Source organism: Pristiophorus japonicus, chromosome 22, assembly GCF_044704955.1.
Source record: "Pristiophorus japonicus isolate sPriJap1 chromosome 22, sPriJap1.hap1, whole genome shotgun sequence".
Lineage (NCBI taxonomy): Eukaryota > Metazoa > Chordata > Chondrichthyes > Pristiophoridae > Pristiophorus > Pristiophorus japonicus.
The window spans coordinates 14314934-14336218 of record NC_091998.1 but is presented as its reverse complement, the minus strand read 5'-3'; the positions used below and the strand labels follow the sequence as shown (position 1 = coordinate 14336218).

General features: G+C 41.1%; 1 protein-coding gene across 3 annotated transcripts in view; it reads right to left on the bottom strand.

Annotated features, from left to right (window-relative positions):
- Positions 1-18900: 18900 nt before the first annotated feature.
- The window catches only part of LOC139234868 (2-oxoglutarate dehydrogenase-like, mitochondrial), a 115405-nt gene continuing 113020 nt past the window's right edge, over positions 18901-21285 (bottom strand). For all 3 annotated transcript variants that reach the window (XM_070865665.1, XM_070865664.1, XM_070865663.1), the window contains exon 23: positions 18901-21281. In XM_070865665.1, coding sequence (XP_070721766.1) covers positions 21158-21281 — 124 coding nt within the window. In that variant the 3' untranslated portion in view covers positions 18901-21157. The remainder of the gene's footprint in view (positions 21282-21285) is intronic.

The window sequence follows — 21285 nt, the reverse complement described above, 5'->3', positions numbered from 1 at the left end:
AGGACATTCGCGTGGATGACGTGGAATCTGTATGGGAAGAGCTGCGGAACACCAAAGAGCAGAAAACACTAGTGGGAGTTGTGTACAGACCACCAAACAGTAGTAGTGAGGTTGGGGATGGCATCAAACAGAAAATTAGGGATGCGTGCAATAAAGGTACAGCAGTTGTCATGGGTGACTTTAATCTATATATAGATTGGGCTAACCAAACTGGTAGCAATATGGTGGAGGAGGATTTCCTGGAGTGTATTAGGGATGGTTTTCTAGACCAATATGTCGAGAAACCAACTCGAGAGCTGGCCATCCTGGACTGGGTGATGTGTAATGACAGAGGATTAATTAGAAACTTGTTGTGCGAGGCCCCTTGGGGAAGAGTGACCATAATATGGTAGAATTCTTCATTGAGATGGAGAGTGACACAGTTAATACAGAGACTAGAGTCCTGAACTTAAAGAAAGGTAACTTCGACGGTATGAGACGTGAATTAGCTAGGATAGACTGGCAAATGATACTTAAAGGGTTGACGGTGGATAGGCAATGGCAGACATTGAAAGATCACATGGATGAACTTCAACAATTGTACATCCCTGTCTGGCATAAAAATAAAACGGGGAAGGTGGCTCAACCGTGGCTTACAAGGGAAATTAGAGATAGTGTTAAATCCAAGAAAAAGCCATATAAATTGGCCAGAAAAAGCAGCAAATCTAAGACTAGGAGAAATTTAGAATTCAGCAGAGGAGGACAAAGGGTTTAATTAAGAGGGGGAAAATAGAATATGAGAGTAAGCTTGCAGGGTACATAAAAACTGACTGCAAAAGCTTCTACAGATACGTGAAGAGAAAAAGATTAGTGAAGACAAATGTAGGTCCCTTACAGTCAGAATCAGGTGAAGTCATAATGGGAACAAAGAAATGCAGACCAATTGAACAAATACTTTGGTTCTGTCTTCACGAAGGAAGACACAAATAACCTTCCGGAAATACTAGGGGAGCGAGGGTCTAGCGAGAAGGAGGAACTAAAAGAAATTCTTATTAGTTAGCAAATTGTGTTAGGGAAATTGATGGGATTGAAGGCCGATAAATCCCCAGGGCCTGATAATCTGCATCCCAGAGTACTTAAGGACGTGCCCTCGAAATAGTGGATGCATTGGTGGTCATTTTCCAACATTCTATAGACTCTGAATCAGTTCCTAGAGACTGGAGGTTAGCTAATATAACACCACTTTTTAAAAAAGGATGGAGAGAGAAAACAAGGAATTATAGACTGGTCAGCCTGACATCGGTGGTGGGGAAAATGTTGGAATCAATTATTAAAGATGTAATAGCAGCGCATTTGGAAAGCAGTGCCAGGATTGGTCCAAGTCAGCATGGATTTATGAAAGGGAAATCATGCTTGACAAATCTTCTAGAATTTTTTGAGGATATAACTAGTAGAGTGGACAAGGGGGAGCCAGTGGATGTGGTGTATTTAGACTTTCAAAAGGCTTTTAACAAGATCCCACATAAAAGATTAGTGTGCAAAATTAAAACACATGGTATTGGGGGTAATGTACTGACATGGATAGAGAACTGGTTGGCAGACAGGAAGCAGAGAGTAGGAATAAAAGGGTCCTTTTCAGAATGGCAGGCAGTGACTAGTGGGGTACTGCAAGGTTCAGTGCTGGGACCCCAGCTATTTACAATATACATTAATGATTTAGACGAAGGAATTGAATGTAATATCTCCAAGTTTACAGATGACACTATGCTGGGTGACAGTGTGAGCTGTGAGGAGGATGCTAAGAGGCTGCAGGGTGACTTGGACAGGTTAGGTGAGTGGGCAAATACATGGCAGATGCGGTATAATGTGGATAAATGTGAGGTTATCCACTTAGGTGGTAAAAACAGGAGGGCTGATTATTATCTGAATGGTGACAGATTGGTAAAGGGGGAGGTGCAACGAGACCTGGATGTCATGGTACATCAGTCATTGAAGGTTGGCATACAGGTGCAGCAGGCGGTGAAGAAGGCAAATGGTATGTTGGCCTTCATAGCGGGAAGATTCGCATATAGGAGCAGGGAAGTCTTACTACAGTTGTACAGGGCCTTGGTAAGGCCACACCTTGAATATTGTGTACAATTTTGTTCTCCTAATCTGAGGAAGGACATTCTTGCTATTGAGGGAGTGCAGCGAAGTTTCACCAGACTGATTCCCAGGACAGGACTGACATATGAAGAAAGATTGGATCGACTAGGCTTGTTTTTCAGTGGAATTTAGAAGAATGAGAGAGGATCTCATAGAAACATATAAAATTCTGACAGGATTGGACAGGTTAGATGCAGGAAGAATGTTCCCAATGTTGGGGAAGTTCAGAACCAGGGGTCACAGTCTAAGGATAAGGTGTAAGCCATTTAGGACTGAGATGAGGAGAAACTTCTTCATTCAGAGAGTTGTGGGCATGTGGAATTCTCTACCACAGAAAGTTGTTGGGGCCAGTTCATTAGATATCTTCAAAAGGGAATTAGTTGTGGCCCTCACAGCTAAAGGGATCAAGGGGTATGGAAAGAAAGCAGGAATGGGGTACTGAAATGCATGATCATATTGAATGGTGGTGCAGGCTCGAAGGGCCGAATGCCCTACTCCTGCACCTATTTTCTATGTTCCTATATTGCTTTGTTTTACAGAGCCTTTAGGAATATGTAGTTAATGAAGATGAGTTGGCTCAAGAACGATAAGTCAGGGGTCGCAATCAAACTCAAATGGCTTTTGTATTTCGATCAGTGCCTTTGCTATATGTTATGCTAACAAGTAGAATCCAATACATATTTCATGGGGGAGGCAATTCGAGTTCCAACTGGTACTCAAACATAACAAATATTGCAATTCACTGGGTTGCTGCATCCAACATAATGTTGTTTTGTGTTATATCTGTTTCTCTCTGGAATTACCAGATAGTCACAGTCACTGTAACCTACTGATGGAAATGGTAGCAGATGTTAATCCTAGCTGTGATTACATTGGAGACTTATCTTGGCTCAGGGGTTTGCATACCATAAGATCAAGCCAGTGCAAATGGCCATAAACCCACCCTGAAAGGGCTACATCAGACTTTCCCTATTGTCAGTGATACCCACTCTCAATAGTTTGACTTGTGTGTAAGTATTCATTCCAACATCAATAACAGACTGCTGAAATTAAATTGACATAGCCCCCTTATAACATAACAGGGGCTCAATATATGGAATGGAGCATCAGTGCCAACTATGGAGCAAGCTGGAATGAGATCTAGTATGCTGCCAAATACTCAGCAGATGCACTGTACTGGGTATGCATAACCAATATGGATGTTGGATTTAGTATGTAGCAGGCTACTGGAAAGGTTAGTGACTCACAAGTGGAGAAACACACAAGTAAAGATGCCATGCACAGGTGATAAAGAATCTAGAGTATTTTGAGCTATCACAGAAAAGATTCAGAATTTACATGAATTGTTTGCATGGATCTGCCATCTGTTAAGAGCTCAAGCTATGGTATGCCTTGTTGTTCTATTGCACCTACAAAAGCTGATTCTGTTATTGCTGCACTTGAAATACATTAAAATGTTCCAAACACAATGGTGCAAATGGTTTTATTTAGTTGTACATATTATCTTACATCAACGCCTTGATGTTTCCCATGTGAAGTGGAGTAATTGGTAAATTCTCGTTGCTGTCTTCTATTTTCAACCACTAACCATGATGTTTGTGCTCATCTCATATGCATTTCAGATTCAAAACTGCAATTTCACTATAAAATAATGAACATAAATTCCAAATCCATCTCTCCTATAAGTTAGACGAATAGCTATTGTTGATCAAATACCCAATTGAAGCCCATTAGTTCCCTCTGCCAGTCATCAAATTCAATAATCAAAGTTCCAACATTAGACCTTTAAAGTTTTGCTAGATTAGTTCAGATGATGGAGACCCTTGAGCCTGCTAGGCACTTCTTTCAATTAACTGATATAAAGAATGACCCAGAGCAGCTCCAGAGAAAACAAAAAAAGATTTGCAACATCAGACCGACGCTATAGCTGCTCCAGTCCTTGGAAAATAACGATAGAAGTTAGGGTTGCAAAGTTCTTAGCTTTCAGTGTGCTTCACCTGGGTCCCATGGCTCTCGACCATCCATCAAGCTGCTTCAAGTCATTACCCCTGTGTATATGATCTGAGGCAGAAAACATCCCTGTGCTATTCACTTCCATCGTTGCTTTGGTGATGCTTTGAAATCTTACCCTTTAAACATCATAAAAGTGCTGAGCAAAAGAAAAATATACATTTTAGTTTCAGCTTCTTTGCATCTAACCTTAGAGTATGAGAAAACCATTGGTAGCCAGATTTCAGGAGCCATCATTCAATCCATGTATATAACACTTTGATGAGATATTTACTGCTGTGGGGATGATCTGCAGGGACTTTCAACATCAGTTGAAGAACTCACATCAATATGAAATAATCTAGGCTATCTTGCTACCAATCCCTTGTTGTTTGAACTGCCCATCAGTTACACAACTAACCACGTGCTGTGGCTTGAGTACAAAACTTAGACCGACACTCCAGTGCAATACTGAGGGAGTGCTGCACTGTTGGAGGTGCCGTCTTTTGGATGAGACGTTAAACCGAGGCCCCGTCTGCCTTCAGGGTGAACGTAAACGATCCAATGGCAATATTTTGAAGAGCAGCAGGGGAGCTTTCCCTGGTGTCCTGATCAATATTTATCCTTCAATCAACATAATTAAAAACAGGATTATCTGGTCATTAACACATTGCTGTTTGTGGGAGCTTGCTGTGCGCAAATTACATGCGTACATTAATGTGAAGACTTTCCCGGCCTCAGGACATCACGGGGCACTTTACAGCCAATGAAGTGCTTTGAAATTCCTCACTCACTGCACCATTGATCCCTAAAACGAATCTGAATACAAAAAAATGGTCCTCGTAAACATCCCCAACCTCAGACACACCCTCTCCTGACACCACACCCATCACATCACCCAACTTAGGCAACTGTCAAAAAACAGCTCTGCCCTCCAGCTATTTTTCCCTCCTCACACACTGTGGAAGTTCACTAAAGAAAAATAATGAAACAAAATGGGGTGCACATTGCAGCTACAGCCTTAATTATTTTTTGAACCGTGTGGTTCTAGAATCATAGAAAGGTTACAGTACGGAAGGCAGCCATTTGGCCCGTCCTAGTTCTCTGCCTCCACCTCCCCCGCCCTTTCCCTATACTGCTGCAATTTTTTTTCCTTCAGGTACTTATCCAACTCCCTTTTGAAAGCCCTGATTGAGTCTGCCTCCACGACGTTTTCAGGCCGTGCATTCCACAGCCTAACCACTCGCTGCGTAAAAAAAGTTTTTATGTTGCCTTTGGTTCTTTTGTCCATCACCTTAAATCTGTGTCCTCTGATTTGCAACCCTTCCGCCAATGGGAACAGTTTTTCACTATCTGCTCTGTCTAGACCCCTCATGATTTTCAACACTTCTAGCAAATCTCTCAATCTTCTCTTCTCTAAGGAGAACAACCCCAGCTTCTCCAGTCTATCCACATAACTGAAGTCCCTCATCCCTGGAATCATTCTAGTAAATCTTTTCTGCAACTTCTCGAAGGCCTTTACATCCTTCCTAAAGTGCGGTTCCCAGAATTGGACACAATGGTTGAGGGAAAGAAACAGAAGGCAGAGCAGATACCAGGTGCAAATACAGGACACAAGCCATAACAGAGCAGTGGAGTGGGGATGAGGAATTATGAACTAAAATGCGAGAGAAAGACATTAAATTCACAGAAGGAGAAAAAGGGTTTTGAGGCTATGAAAACAAGGATGAGACGGTGAAGCACTGAGCAGACCCATGAGAGGGAATGGAAAAGATGGGAACTCAATCCATATAAACTAGCGAGAAAGAGAGATCAATTAGTAATGCACTGTTTTTAATGCATTCTAACAAACAGATCAACCTGGCAGTTTTTCTTCTCAAAGAATCCCTTTTCTCAAAGAAGGACTTTTAATGAAAAGAATTGTATTCACAGAATATACGAGTTGGGGTTCAGATGAAACAAAGTCTGTGGCAAAACTCTGAATTTTAAGAGTTTCTTGAGCACCCTTTATAATAGGGTGAGATCAAATTTACAAAGCAATCCACAGGGATACCTTAGTCACTGCTGTTTTGCCTTGACAACTAGTTTAACAGCAGTTTTGATTAATGTTAACAGGTGGTTTGCTTATTTTTGTCTCGAGTTCAAGGAGCATTAGACGATAAAAGTTGAGGCGTTCATATTCTTTCCGCCTCACTGTGTGTTTACAGTTTAATAAACATTTTATTTCATCTTAAATGCTCTTCAACATTGGATAATATAAACATTGAAACTTAACAATCATGTACTCAGCATGTCAATCTTCATGGCAAAAAGCAATCTTTCTCTTCCAGTTCTTAAAAGTTTTAATGGGTGTGGACTTTAAAAAAAAATTCAAACAAATATCCCATCTACATTTTAAATTGTCCTAAAGTATTAGCATTCATAGCACAGAAAACCTGGTGTACAATCTTTTTTCCTCAGTGATTGGAATATGGAACAACTTTTCCTCTGATTATATTCATTGTTTTTCTGCATTAAGGGCAAAGAGGTAACAGATTTATTCATTAAATTACCCATTCTCTTTCATGGCTCTATTCAACAAAATATGGATCTTGAATATTTAATCTTCATCCGTTTAATTGCAACATGATATATTTAATACATGGAGAATGACAGATGGTTAGGAGTTTATTACAAGGTTGCTGCATGCTTGTGGGGATATAATGGCATTAAAAGGACATCAAAACTAGCACAGTTTACAGTCACTTGAATCAGTGTTTATTGCGGATTGGGTGGACCTTCAGCCATTTTATACAAGTAAATAGGATTATCCTTCGCCCCATCACCTTAATTTTCAATGTCAGTACTTGTGCTAATATTTTCTCGCCAGGTTCATGTTACATAGCAGGGAAAGATGTACATTATTTACAAGGATTATGATGCTAGACCATGGTGGGTTGTAACTGCATTAATAGAAAGTGTTTCACTGAAATGAATATATTGCTTTACTCTCACATGCATTATACAGGTACTTGATCCACAATCTCGTTACACATTCAACAGATTGCATCATTCAGCTATATAAAAACAATATTACTGGATATTGTCGTAAACAACATAATAACAGAATCCAAGTCAACAGGGATACACAATCTACCAATAGATTAAAAAGTGCCAAAGTTTAATTTTAATATTTTTGAGGCAGCAAAATTTGACATTCTTTCTGAATGAATTTCATCTAATACCATTTTGACCACACGATCATTGTGCAAAGCATTAAACTGGGTCGATGAAAATAACTGTCTAGACAGTCCTGTCAAAACTTACAAGACACAAAAGACAACCAACAGCCTCTTTCATTCTTCTCATGGATTTTTACCACTTCTGTCATCCTCTTTCAACTAGAAAGATGCAAGTAATCGAATTTCTTCTATGTACTATGGTGCATTAAGATGGGCATTTCTGAGCCCTTCCTCTCCCACATCACATGGAACACACTATAGGTTATATTGAAAATCACTAATTTCTCCCTTCAACAGAATTTCACTCCATTTACTCCTCAAAACTAGCAAAAACAATTTTACAAATCCTCCCAGACAGTTCTTTAAAAAAAACTAGGTGGAGCAAACTTCAACTTGAAAAAAATTGCAAGAAACCTTACGTGTTCATATAGATTGGGGGCTTATGCCTATCCCAATTGCTAAAAGAGTGCCTTTTGCTCCATAATTAGGAATTCATTACTTAACTGGATAACTGAACAGCTGCAAAAAAACCTGGCTCCCCCTCTTTGCATTAAAATAAAAATGAAAAGCAGAGTGTTGAATTTTATTGCATGCAGCAGGATTTTCCGCAGACTTGCTCCAAGTTTATAATTTCTGTGGCCTGGAGGAGTCAGTGTTCCATGTATACGTTGAGTGTGACCAGCCCCTCTTCCTCTATTTGAAGGGGCTGCTCCTCAATTTTTGGCTGATCTTCAGTCCCTCGCTCCTGATCATTGGTCACCCGGTACCGGCGTAGGGGAGCAAAAGATTGGAGGACCTTCTCATAGGGTCATCCTGGGTTTGGCCAAGGTGGCCATTAACAGAACCAGGCAGGGTGCAGTCGAGGGGGTCATTCGGTCCAATTGCCTACCTCTCTTCCATGGCTACGTTCAGGTTCGAGTGTCCCTGGAGAATGCGAGGCCTTCTGTGACCGGTGGGCACCGAAAGGACTGGAGTGCTTCATCATCTCCCTGGTATACAATTTTAATTTGTGATGTTTACTTTAGAAGTTTTTTGTTTAAAAGGGGGCACCTGTTTCCTTTTAAAAAAAATTGGTAATGGCACAAGCCATCAAGCACCAAAATTAACCAACAAGAGGTTGCTCCAAGTTGATTCCATATGGTTTGCTATGATTTAGATTTCAAAGACATTTAAAAACAGGGATTTTGCTTTTGGCCAAGTGTAAATGGAAAAGGCTAACCCTCTGTACATTTCCATTGCTTGGTTTCAATCATTTTCTTGTCAATCATTTTTCTATTCATTTAATAGTTAAACAACTTGTACTTGTGTCATAATAGAAGAGCTCTAGATTAACTCTATAATTAGTCACTTTGCAAATTATTCATGTCTCTTTGGTTGCAGATCATCCATTGTTGTTAATAGTTCTGTGTGTTGTTAGTAAATTTACGCTTGGTATTTCCCATCTAGTAAGGGGCACCATTGTCTGGAGATTAGAAAAGGTGATCTCATTGAAACATAGATTCTGTGGAGGATTGACAGGGTAGATCCTGAGAAGTTGTTTCCCCTGGCTGGAGAGTCTAGAACTCGGGGGCATAGTCTCAGGATAAGGGGTTGGCCATTTAATACGGGGATGAGGAGGAGGAATTTCTTCACTCAGAGGGTTGTGAATCTTTGGAATTCTCCACCTGAAAGGGCTGCGGATGCTGAGTCGTTGTGTATATTCAAGGCTGAGATTAATAGATTTTGAGACTCTAGGGGAATCAGGGGATATGGCGATCAGGTAGGAAAGTGTAGTTGAAGTCGAAGATCAATCATGATCTTATTGAATGGCGGAGCACACGTGAATGGCCGACTCCTGCTCCTAATTCTTATGTTATGTTCTTATGTAACACTATGTTGTGAGCAACTCTGTTGCATGCTGTTAAACCTCATTTAAACTGAGCCAGTGTTACAATCCATAAATTAACAGTGCTGTCCATTTATACTGCATTTGGACAATATTAGTCATTTGAATAGATACAGAGCATGTTGGCCACAAAATGCACAATGGTAATGCAGGCGAATATGTGAGGTTGAGAAAAATGTTTCCTACACTAACCAGAGGTTGTTTGACATGTCAGCATATACTAAAGCATATCCGGATAACTGTCTGATGCAACTGGCAAATAAATTCCTTGAAAAAACTCTGAATATCTGAAAAAACAATTTTTAAAACAATATTTACTGGCCCAAGAGTACTCAATACCAGAATAACCTTGCACTTACCAAAAAATAAAATCCTTAAAGTGATATACGTTATAAAACTAAAAGGTTAACATTGTAATAAAATACTACATGCGATGAAGCTTTGCTTTAACTCCCATGAAAAAAGATAACTTGCCCAGTTACAACGGGCATTCCCTTCACACATCAAATTCAGGAATGCACCTGATGTAAATATCCTGAGATTTTGAAACAGTTCATTACCTTGCAATACATTTGCATTTCTTTTGAAATAATGTGGTGATGGTGCTGATTGACTTAAGTTTCAAAATGGTTATTTTTGCATTACTCTGTTACAACCATTAACAGATTTGACAGATTACTGGTAGCCTTTATTAAAGATGAAATAGCAGCGCATTTGCAAAGCAGTAACAGGATCGGTCCAAGTCAACATGGATTTATGAAAGGGAAATCATGCTTGATTAATCTTCTAAAAATGTTTGTGGATGTAACTAGTAGACAAGGGAGTACCAGTGGATGTGGTGTATTTGGACTTTCAAAAAGCTTTTGACAAGGTCACACACAAGAGATTGTTGTGCAAATTTAAACCACATGGTATTGGGAGTAATGTATTGACCTGGATATTGAACTGGTTGGCAGACAGGAAGTAGAGAGTCGGGATAAATGGGTCCTTTTCAGAATGGCAGGCAGTGACTAGTGGGGTGCCGCAGGGGGCTCAGTGCTGGGACCCCAGCTATTTACAATATACATTAATGATTTAGATGAAGGAATTGAGTGTGATATCTCCAAGTTTGCAGCTGACAATAAGCTGGGTGGCGGTGTGAGCTGTGAGGAGGATGCTAAGAAGCTGCAGGTGACTTGGACAGATTAGGTGAGTGGGCAAATGCATGGCAGATGCAGTATAATGTGGATAAATGTGAGTTTATCCACTTTGGTGGCAAAATCGTGAAGGCAGAGTATTATCTGAGATGAGGAAAAGGTGAGGTGCAACAAGACTTGGGTGTCTTCGTACATCAGTCATTGAAAATTGGCATGCGGGTACAGCAGGCAGCAAAAACATGAAGGCAAATGGCATGTTGGCCTTCATAGCTAGGGGATTTGAGTATAGGAGCAGGGAGGTCTTACTGCAGTTATACAGGACCTTGTGAGGCCTCACCTGGAATATTGTGTTCAGTTTTTGTCTCCTAATCTGAGGAAGGACGTTCTTGCTATTGAGGGAGTGCAGCGAAGGTTCACCAGACTGATTCCTGGGATGGTAGGACTGACATATGAGGAGAGGCTGGATCGACTGGGCCTGTATTCACTGGAGTTTAGAAGAATGAGAGGGGATCTCATAAAAACATATAAAATTCTGACGGAACTGGACAGGCTAGATGCAGGAAGAATGTTCCTGATGTTGGGGAAGTCCAGAACCAGGGGTCACAGTCTAAGGATAAGGGGTAAGCCATTTAGGACTGAGATGAGGAGAAACTTCTTCACTCAGTTGTGAACCTGTGGAATTCTCTACCACAGAGTTGTTGATGCCAGTTCATTAGATATATTCAAAAGTAAGTTAGATATGGCCCTTATGGATAAAGGGATCAAGGGGTATAGAGAGAAAGCAGGACTGAGGTGAATGATCAGCCATGATCTTATTGAATGGTGGTGCAGGCTCAAATGGCCGAATGGCCTACTCCTACACCTATTTTCTATGTTTTTATAAGGTCATGTCACACTGCTGACTGAAATGCTGTAGATGCCCTAACTGGAGTATTATTTTAAACACGTGCGATAAAGTACTGAGTTGTTAAAAGTTTTTTTCTTCTAAATTCAGTTTGTTGATTAACTTGTGCAACAGCAATATCATCATAGGCAGTCCCTCAAAATTAAGACTTGCTTCCATTCTAAAAGTGAGTTCTCAGGTGGCTGTACAGTCCAATACAGGAAGTACAGTCTCTGTCACAGGTGGGACAGTCGCTGAAGGAAAGGGTGGGTGGGAAGCCTGGTTTGCTGCACGCTCCTTCCGCTGTCTGCGCTTGGTTTCTGCATGCTCTTGGTGACGAGACTTGAAGGTCCTCACCGCCCTCCCAGATGCTCTTCCTCCACTTAGGGCGGTCTGGGGCCAGGGATTCTCAGGTGCTGGTGAGGATGTTCCACTTAATAAAAGGAGGCTTCGAGGGTGTCCGTGAAACGTTTCCTCTGTCCATCTGATGCTCGCTTGCCATGTAGGAGTTCCAAGTAGAGCGCTTGCTTTGGGAGTCTTGTGTTGGGCATGTTTATTGAGTGTAGTCAGTGCTTCGATGCTGGGATGTTGGCCTGATCGAGAACACTGTTGGTGCATCTATCCTCCCAGTGGATTTGCAGGATCTTGCGGAGGTAATAAGAGAAGCTTCGGCAGACATTATAACTTGTCATGATGCTAAAAACATATAAAAATGGTTGATTTCTGATTGGAAATAGACTTTACTCTGGCATTTTAGTATCAGCGATGAGCCTCAATTGTAGCTTACTTATGACCTTTATTTTGCTGTCCTTTTCTTCAATTCACACCCTTGACATTTAAACATATTTCAAAGGAGAGCATTTTGAAGAAGCGATTGTTAGACTATTGCATAAGTGTGCAAATAAGTTAAGCTGAATGCAGAGTCCAAACTCTAGACCTTTCCTTACTGCTACTTTGGTTCACCCACAAGGGGCAAATCTAATCAGATATCAAAATACTTGGGAACATTACTGCTAATTAGTGAGCCTCTGGAGTGCAAGCTATTGACCGCAGTGTTCGGAAATTGTACAAAAGACTGGCTTAATGGTTCACTTACCTTTCTTTTGTAAAGGTCTTCTCTGAATGGTATATGTATTATTCAGCTGCTGGCCTTAAAGCTTTGTTTTAATACAAAACACACAAGTGGACTAAAATTAAGACATTCATATTACTTAAACATCATGAACCACATACAATTTAATTATCTTGCGACTAGAAATATTTAAATGGGGTGGGGGGGGGGCGCGGTGAGTGGGGGATAGTGAATAGTTGATTAAGGTGCAAGTACAAATAGGCAGACATTATGAAGTTTTGCTCAACTATCTTTGCAGACCAGAGAAAAAATGTCCTCAGAATATCAAATTAAGTGGGGTAGAGTCCATGATTGGTCAGATTGTCTGTGGAAGGAATGGGTGTGATGAACTGAATGGCCTATCCTTATTCCATGCTTTTGAATTGTGGAATTTTGAAGGAGGTTTTGGTCAGTGTTGGCCTCTAAAAAAGCTATCCACTTAGTTGCAACACCTTTTCAAATATTTACCCTCTTTCCCTTTTAAGAAGTTTTATGATAGGACATTTCATGTTCAGTGCACAAATTCTCCTAACCACTCCTGTCATTCTTCTAGTGATGATCTTAAATTTATGCCCCATGGTTACCGACCATTGGCCATTGGAAATTGTTTCCCCTTCTTACCTTATCAAAAACCCTTGTACTTCAGAACACCTCTATCAGAGATCTAATCTTCTGCATTAGACGGAAAAGATCCCCAATTTCTATCGTTTCTCAAGGGAAACCCCTCATCCTTGGAATAAATCTCCTCTGTACCATCTACATAGGCTTGCTATATTTTCTAAAGTAGGGTGCCCAAAACATAGAAAATAAGTGCAGGAGTAGGCCATTCAGCCCTTCAAGCCTGCACCACCATTCAATAAGATCATGGCTGATCTTTCACCTCAGTACCCCTTTCCTGCTTTCTCTCTATACTCCTTGATCCTTTTAGCCATAAGGGTCACATCTAACTCCCTCTTGAATATATCCAACGAACTGGCAGCAACAACTCTCTGCGGTAGGGAATTCCACAGGTTAACAACTCTCTGAGTGAAGAAGTTTCTCCTCATCTCAGTCCTAAATGGCTTACCCCTTATCCTCAGACTGCGTCCCCTGGTTCTGGACTTCCCCAACATTGGGAACATTCTTCCTGCATCTAACCTGTCCCGTCCCGTCAAAATTTTATATGGACACAACATTCAATGTGACTTAACCACTAATCATTATCTCTTTGCTTTTGTACTCCATCCACCATTTAGTGTTTTTCCTCTCATTTTCTCTCCCACTCCATCACTACCAGCATCTACTTTTTTGCTAAAATTAGTAGAGAAAAATATATGCTAGTCACTTCATCATCGGTCACTCAAGATTTTTCTGTCCCATCTAACCCATATCCTCCTAAAGTAACTTACGACCCTTTTCAGTTAACTATGTTTCCTATTTTTGTGTCGTCTCAAAAATGTATACAGTGCCTCAAATATCCAAGTCCAGATCATTTACATATATACACTCCTGAACTTGTTTTGATACATGGCAAAATTGAAAGCTAAAGGACCTTGGGAATAATATTCCCAATTGGTTACATTGCCGTACCCATTATATGAATGTGCTAGCCTTTAATATTCAACTCTCTCAATTTGGTTGAAAGTATTTGCTGAAGTAAAAAATTATTAAAAAAAGAATTCCACCCATTATCAGGATTCCTTTTGGCTCTACTAGTTCAAAGTGTAGCCACCAGTAAGTAGCATGCTCCATTTTGCATGTGTTAGCATCTGGATCATGCAGTGACTTTGGCGAACTGCAGGATTTTACATCAGAGGAACTCCCTGCATGTTTTATTTGCGTCAGGCCTCCAAATATGAAGAGTTGGCCAGGCAGGTGGGGAATGAAAAATGTGGGAGGAGAGTGTAATTAAAATCCAGGAAGTGTACTACTTGCAGAAATGGAGAGCAGAGTTGTTATATTTCAAAGTTTCTGTGTAAGCTAATAAAAAAATTGTGCGCTGTGGTGAATTTTATTTTGGAGGGGCAGACGAAAGCATGGATGAGGAACTTTCATGGCGGTTGTACCTCATTTTGTTTGCTGGAATGTTACGCTGAGTCGGGAGTCCGTAAGTTGGCGAGAGGCCTATAAAGGCCGCGAGGTGCCTTGCTGAGTCGGGAGACCGGCGAGAGGCCTATAAAGGCTGCGAGGTCGGGAGGTGCGTCGCTGCGTTGGGAGTCCGTGAGTCGGCGAGAGGCCTATAAAGGCCGCGAGGTGCGTCGCTGAGTCGGGAGTCCGTGAGTCGGCGAGAGGCCTATAAAGGCTAGCTTGTGCAGCGACAGGGAGAAGGCAAAAAAGTAGAAAGAAAGGTGACATCACAGCCAAGGGGGTAAGTGATTGGTAAGTAGTTTTTCTTTTCTATATCAGTGAGTAACTTTTAGCACTGTTGTTGCCAATTTAAGTGTATATAAGGGTTAAGTCATAGCAGGAGAGCTCGGACACGTGTTATGCTCCTCCTGTACTATGTGGGAAATCAGGGACGCCTCCAATGTCCCTGACGACTATGTGTGCGGGAAATGTATCCGCCTCCAGCTCCTGATGAACCCCGTTGCGAAACTGGAGCTGCGGGTGGATTCACTCTGGAGCATGCACGATGCTGAGAATGATGTGAATAGCACGTTTAGTGAGTTGGTCTTACCGCAGGTAAAGGGTACACAGCCAGATAGGGAATGGAAGACCAACATGAAGAGCAGTGCAAGGAAGGTATTGCAGGGATCCCCTGCGGTCATCCCCTGCAAGAGATACACCACTTTGAGTACTGTTGAGGGGGATGACTCATCAGGGGAGAGCAGCAGCAGCCGCCAAGTTCATGACACAGTGGCTATCTCTGCTGCACAGGAGGACAGGAAAAAAAAGAGTGGGAGAATAATAGTGATAGGGGATTCAATTGTAAGGGTAATAGATAAGTGTTTCTGCGGCCACAACCGAGACTCCAGGATGGTATGTTGCCTCCCTGGTGCAAGGGTTAAGGATGTCTCGGAGTGGGTGCAGGACATTCTGAAAAGGGAGGGTGAACAGCCAATTGTTGTGGTGCATATAGGTACTAATGACATAGGTTAAAAAAAAAAAACTGGATGAGGTCCTACGAGGCAAATTTAGGGAGCTAGGAGCTAAATTAAAAAGTAGGACCTCAAAAGTAGTAATCTCAGGATTGCTACCAGTGCCCCGTGCTAGTCAGAGTAGGAATCACAGAATAGCTCAGATGAATTTGTGGCTTGAGGAGTGGTACAGAAGGGAGGGATTCAAATTCCTGGGACATTGGAACAGGTTCTGGGGGAGGTGGGACCAGTACAAACCGGACGGTCTGCACCTGGGCAGGACCGGAACCAATATCCGAAGGGGGGGGGGGGGGGGGGGAGGGAGGGAAAGTGTTTGCTAGTGCTGTTGGGGAGGAGTTAAACTAATATGGCAAGAGGATAGGGACCTATGCAGGGAGACAGAGGGAAATAAAAAGGAGGCAGAAGCAAAATATAGAAAGCAGAATAGTAAAAGTGGAGAGCAGAGAAACCAAGGCAAAAAACAAAAAGGGCCACATTACAGCAAAATTCTAGTGTGTTTAAAAAAAACAAGCCTGTAGGCTCTGTGTCTCAATGCGAGGAGTATTCGGAATAAGGTGGATGAATTAACTGCGCAGATAGCAGTTAACGGATACGATGTGATTGGCATCACGGAGACATGGCTCCAGGGGGGCCAAGCTGGGAACTCAACATCCAGGGGTATTCAGCATTTAGGAAGGATAGATAGAAAGGGAAAGGAGGCGGGATGGCATTGCTGGTTAAAGATGAAATCAATGCAATTGTAAGGAAGGACATTAGCCTGGATGATGTCGAATCGGTATGGGTGGAGCTGCGGAATTCCAAAGGGCAGATAATGCTAGTGGGTGTTGTGTATAGACTACCAAATAGTAGTAGTGAGGTTGGGGACAGCATCAAACAAGAAATAAGGGATGTGTGCAATAAAGGTACAGCAGTAATCATGGGCAACTTTAATCTTCACATTGATTGGGCTAACCCAACTGGTAGCAATGCGGTGAAGGAGGATTTTCTGGAGTGTATTAGGGATGGTTTTCAAGACCAATATGTCAAGGAACCAACCAGGGAGCTGGCCATCCTAGACTGGGTATTGTGTAATGAGAAGGGACTAATTAGCAATCTTGTTGTGCGAGGCCCCTTGGGGAAAAATGACCATAATATGGTAGAATTCCTTATTAAGATGGAGAGTGACAAAGTTAATTCGGAAACTAGGGTCCTAAACTTAAGGAAAGCTAACTTCAACGGTATGAGGCGTGAATTGGCTAGAATAGACTGGCAAACAATACTAAAATGATTGACAGTGGATAAGCAATGGCAAACATTTAAAGATCACATGGATGAACTTCAGCAAATGTACATCCCTGTCTGGAGTAAAAATAAAACTGGGAAGGTTGTTCAACCATGGCTAACAAGGGAAATTAAGAACAGTGTTAAAACGATGAGGCATATAAATTGGCTAGAAAAAGCAACAAACCTGAGGACTGGGAGAAATTTAGAACTCAACAGGAGGACTAAGGGTTTAATTACGAGGGGGAAAATAGGAGAGGAGAAGCTTGCAGGGAATATAAAAACTGACTGCAAAAGCTTCGATAAATATGTGAAGAGAAAAAGATTAGTAAAGACAAACGTAGGTCCCTTGCAGTCGGATTCAGGTGAAATTATAATGGGGAACAAAGAAATGCCAGACCAATTGAACCAATACTTCGGTTCTGTCTTCACGAAGGAAGATACAAATAACCTTCCGAAGGTACTAGGGGACAGTGGGTCTAGTGAGAAGGAGCAACTGAAGGATATCCTTATTAGGCAAGAAATTGAGATAGGGAAATTGTTGGGATTGAAGGGCGATAAATCTCCGGGGCCTGATAGTCTGCATCCCAGAGTGCTCAAGGAAGTGGCCCTAGAAATAGTGGATGCATTGGTGATCATTTTCCAACAGTCTATCGACTCTGGATCAATTTCCATGGACTGGAGGGTAGCTAATTTAACATCACTTTTTTTTTTAAAAGGGAGAGAGAAAACAGGTAATTATAGACCGGTTAGCTTGACATCAGTAGTGGGGAAAAATGTTGGAATCGATCATGAAGGACGAAATAGCAGCGCATTTGAAAAGCAGTGACAGGATTGGACCAAGTCAGCATGGATTTATTAAAGGGAAATCATGCTTGATGAATCTTCTGAAATTTTTTGAGGATGTAACTAGCAGAGACAAGGGAGAACCAGTGGATGTGGTGTATTTGGACTTCCAGAAGGCTTTTGACAAGGTCCTGCACAAGAGATTGTTGTGCAAAATCAAAGCACATAGTATTTGGGGTAATATATTGATGTGGATAGGGAACTGGTTGGCAGACAGGAAGCAGAGAGTCGGGGATAAACGGGCAGAATGGCAGGCAGTGACTAGTGGAGTGCCGCAGGGCTCAGTGCTGGGACCCCAGCTCTTTACAATACGATTTGGATGAAGGAATAGAGTGTAATATCTCCAAGTTTGCAGATGACACTAAACTGGGTGGCGGTGGGAGTTGTGAGGAGGATGCTAAGAGGCTGCAGGGTGACTTGGACAGGTTAGGTGAGTGGTCAAATGCATGGCAGATGCAGTATAATGTGGATAAATGTGAGGTTATTCATTTTGGGGGCAAAAACACGAAGGCAGAATATTATCTGAATGGCGACAGATTAGAAAATGGGTAGGTGCAACGAGACCTGGGGGTCATGGTTCATCAGTCACTGAAGGTGGCCATGCAGATACAGCAAGTGGTAAAGAAGGCAAATGGTATGCTGGCCTTTATAGCTGGAGGATTTGAATATAGAAGCTGGGAGGTCTTTCTGCAGTTGTACATGGCTTAGTGAGGCCTCACCTGGAATAGTGTGTTCAGTTTTGGTCTACTAGTCTGAGGAAGGACATTCTTGCTATTGAGGGAGTGCAGCGAAGGTTCATCAGACTGATTCCAGGGATGGCTGGGCTGTCATATGAGGAGAGACTGGATCAACTGGGCCTTTATTCACTGGAGTTTAGAAGGATGAGAGGGGATCTCATAGAAACATATAAGATTCTGACGGGACTGGACAGGTTAGATGCGGGAAGAATGTTCCCGATGTTGGGGAAGTCCAGATCAGGGGTAGGCCATTTAGGACTGAGATGAGGAGAAACTTCTTCACTCAGAGTTGTTAACCTGTGTAATTCCCTGCCACAGAGAGTTGTTGATGCCAGTTCACTGGATATATTCAAGAGGGAGTTAGATATGGCTCCTTAAGGGGATCAAGGGTTATGGAGAGAAAGCAGGAAAGGGTACTGAAGGAATGATCAACCATGATCTTCTTAAATGGCGGTGCAGGCTCGAAGGGCCGAATGGCCTACTCCTGCACCTATTTTTCTATGTTTCTATGCAGAACTTTTGTGGGGAAGCAAATATTAAGAAAGGTTTGATATAACATGACTGGTACATAATGACATTTAAAAATAATCAGAAATGTGAAAAACATACTTTAATACTTAACCAATGAGGAAGAAAATTGATTGACAGTTCGACATAGACGTGATGGCTCAATGATTACAATAAAACAGGCTCTATATACGCAACAAATCGCAAGAAACATTCAGTTTTTAACATTATCAAAGTCCCTTGATATGGGGGAATTATGTTGCAGTGTGTAGCTTCATCAATATTTTGCTGCAATAATTGCTCTTCTATTAATTCATTGTCTCCTACATATGCAGGTCTTCAGCATTTATGATTTCTACATTGATGTGCCACAATGTGATTCTTATCTATCCCTTTCCCCATACACCCAAAAGTTCCTTTTTTACTCTGTTAACTGCTTTTTACTTGCAGCAACCTTTTTGCTAAAATTAGAAAACAGGAAAATATAACCCAATGTCCTTTTATCATTTTTTATTTTGCATCAAATTCAAGAGGAACAGTATAAACTGTTATGACTTAGTGCTAATCCTCTAAAAGCACCAACTCCATTAAATCAGGGAACATTGCTCCATCTCACTAAAAGGGAGTTGCCCATTAAGGGATTGGATCGCTCTTCATAGTTATTTTCTTGACCTTCCCCATAAGATGATGCACCTCATTGTGGTAAGAGCTCCACAACAGCTTAAACAGAAAACAATTATTTTGCTGTTTGAGATCAGTCAAGGTTAGTCAAGGGTGACATTGGAAGTGGAGACCATTGAAACAAATCTTACTGCAGAGATCCAGAATTCACTGATGAATCCCATCCTTAAGTGCACAGTGGGTTGTGCAAGTGTTCCACTTATAAAATATAGTTTCATGTTGTGACAGATAAAGAAAAAGAATAGCAGCCACTCCCCTTGCAAATATCCTTCCCCTGATTCATGGTAGCCAATTAAACAAAATTTAACAGGAGTAATAAAATGACTATGCACATGCAAGATTCACAGTATTTTCTCCATGTACTTCAATTTGGTTTGGGTCTCAAAACACAAGAGTTTAAGTTTGCTCTTAACAAATTTAGAAATTGGCAGCTTGCCACATTTTACATAATAAATGATTCAACCACGTTTAAATATAAATTCAATGTGTTTTTGTTCAGTAATTAAGGATAACCAGTGCCTTACTGGTAGAACTAGCAGAAACCTTCCCCAAATATGCAGCCATTTTGTGTTATTGTTTTGATGTTTGTGGGCAGGACAGTAGCTCATTCAAACAGATACTTATGCTCATAACGTAAAATATACTTAAATAGAATGCTAAATAGTGAACAATGGAATATAGAATTTCTTCCACAAGCAAAGATGATCTTGAATATTCACTTGTGATTTTATCATTTATCAGGTTCCATCAATACATGCACTCCATTGGTAACGGTTCAATTCTGAAGGCACCTTGCTGGTCCCAGTTTATTTCTTGGGATGGAGGGGTAGTTAAGAAAAACATGCATTGCACTGAATGAATCCTTAAGTTGATGTGGTGTAAATTCTCATTCCTTACTTTTCTGCTAAACTTCCACCTCTCCCAGCAGAAACACGCTTCCTTTGATGGTAGATGTCACTAGCAATCTCAAATAGTAAGATACAAATACCTCCAGTAATAGGTAGAAACCTATATGACTGGACATCAAGTCAGCGCCTGTCAGTATATATTGATGATGACATTAAATTCCAATTCAGTATTTTCCAACCACCATTATATAGAGAAAGTATCCTCTCGTCATGGAGCTTTGAGAGATACTAATCAGTTAATATTCTTTCATCAAGAATCAGCTATATGTGAAGTGTCTATTTTATCTTCTTAACTACCATTTCATTGATAAAGGTGAAATTTTACATGTACAATGATAGGCACCTTCTCAAGAAAGCCGAGTGATGGTATTAAAATTTTTTTTTTTTTATTGTAGCTAGCCCAATATTGTGCCTTTTGAAATTACAAAGGAAAGGAAAACAAACAAAAAGAACAGTTATTTTTAAAAACCTTAACTGAACAAAAATGATTATAATGCATAAAATGACTGGATTATATCCTTCCTTTTTCCTGGTCCTCAACTTGCACGTTCACACCTTACTTAAACAAAAATATAAAAGCAATGTTTAAATTATCCAGCTTACTTGAAAAATAAAAAAAAAAACTGAAAAAAAATCTATAAGACATTATTTATGCATGGAATGAGAGCAATGGGGAAAAAGATAAGAAGTGAACAGCGCTTATTTGTGCGGTATTTCTCAGCAGTTTAAGAAGTGCATTTCCCTGAAACACCACCCAATTATATGCCCACATGAAGACTGGTTTCATTTGATCTAAAACGTCATGCCCTCAAAAGCTTGGAGGTTGAAGGATGTGTCCAAGATGTACTGCAGCTCTGTAAGGTGAGTATTCTTATTACCTGTGGCAGGTGCTGCTGCAGGTTCACGTCCAACATACCTGT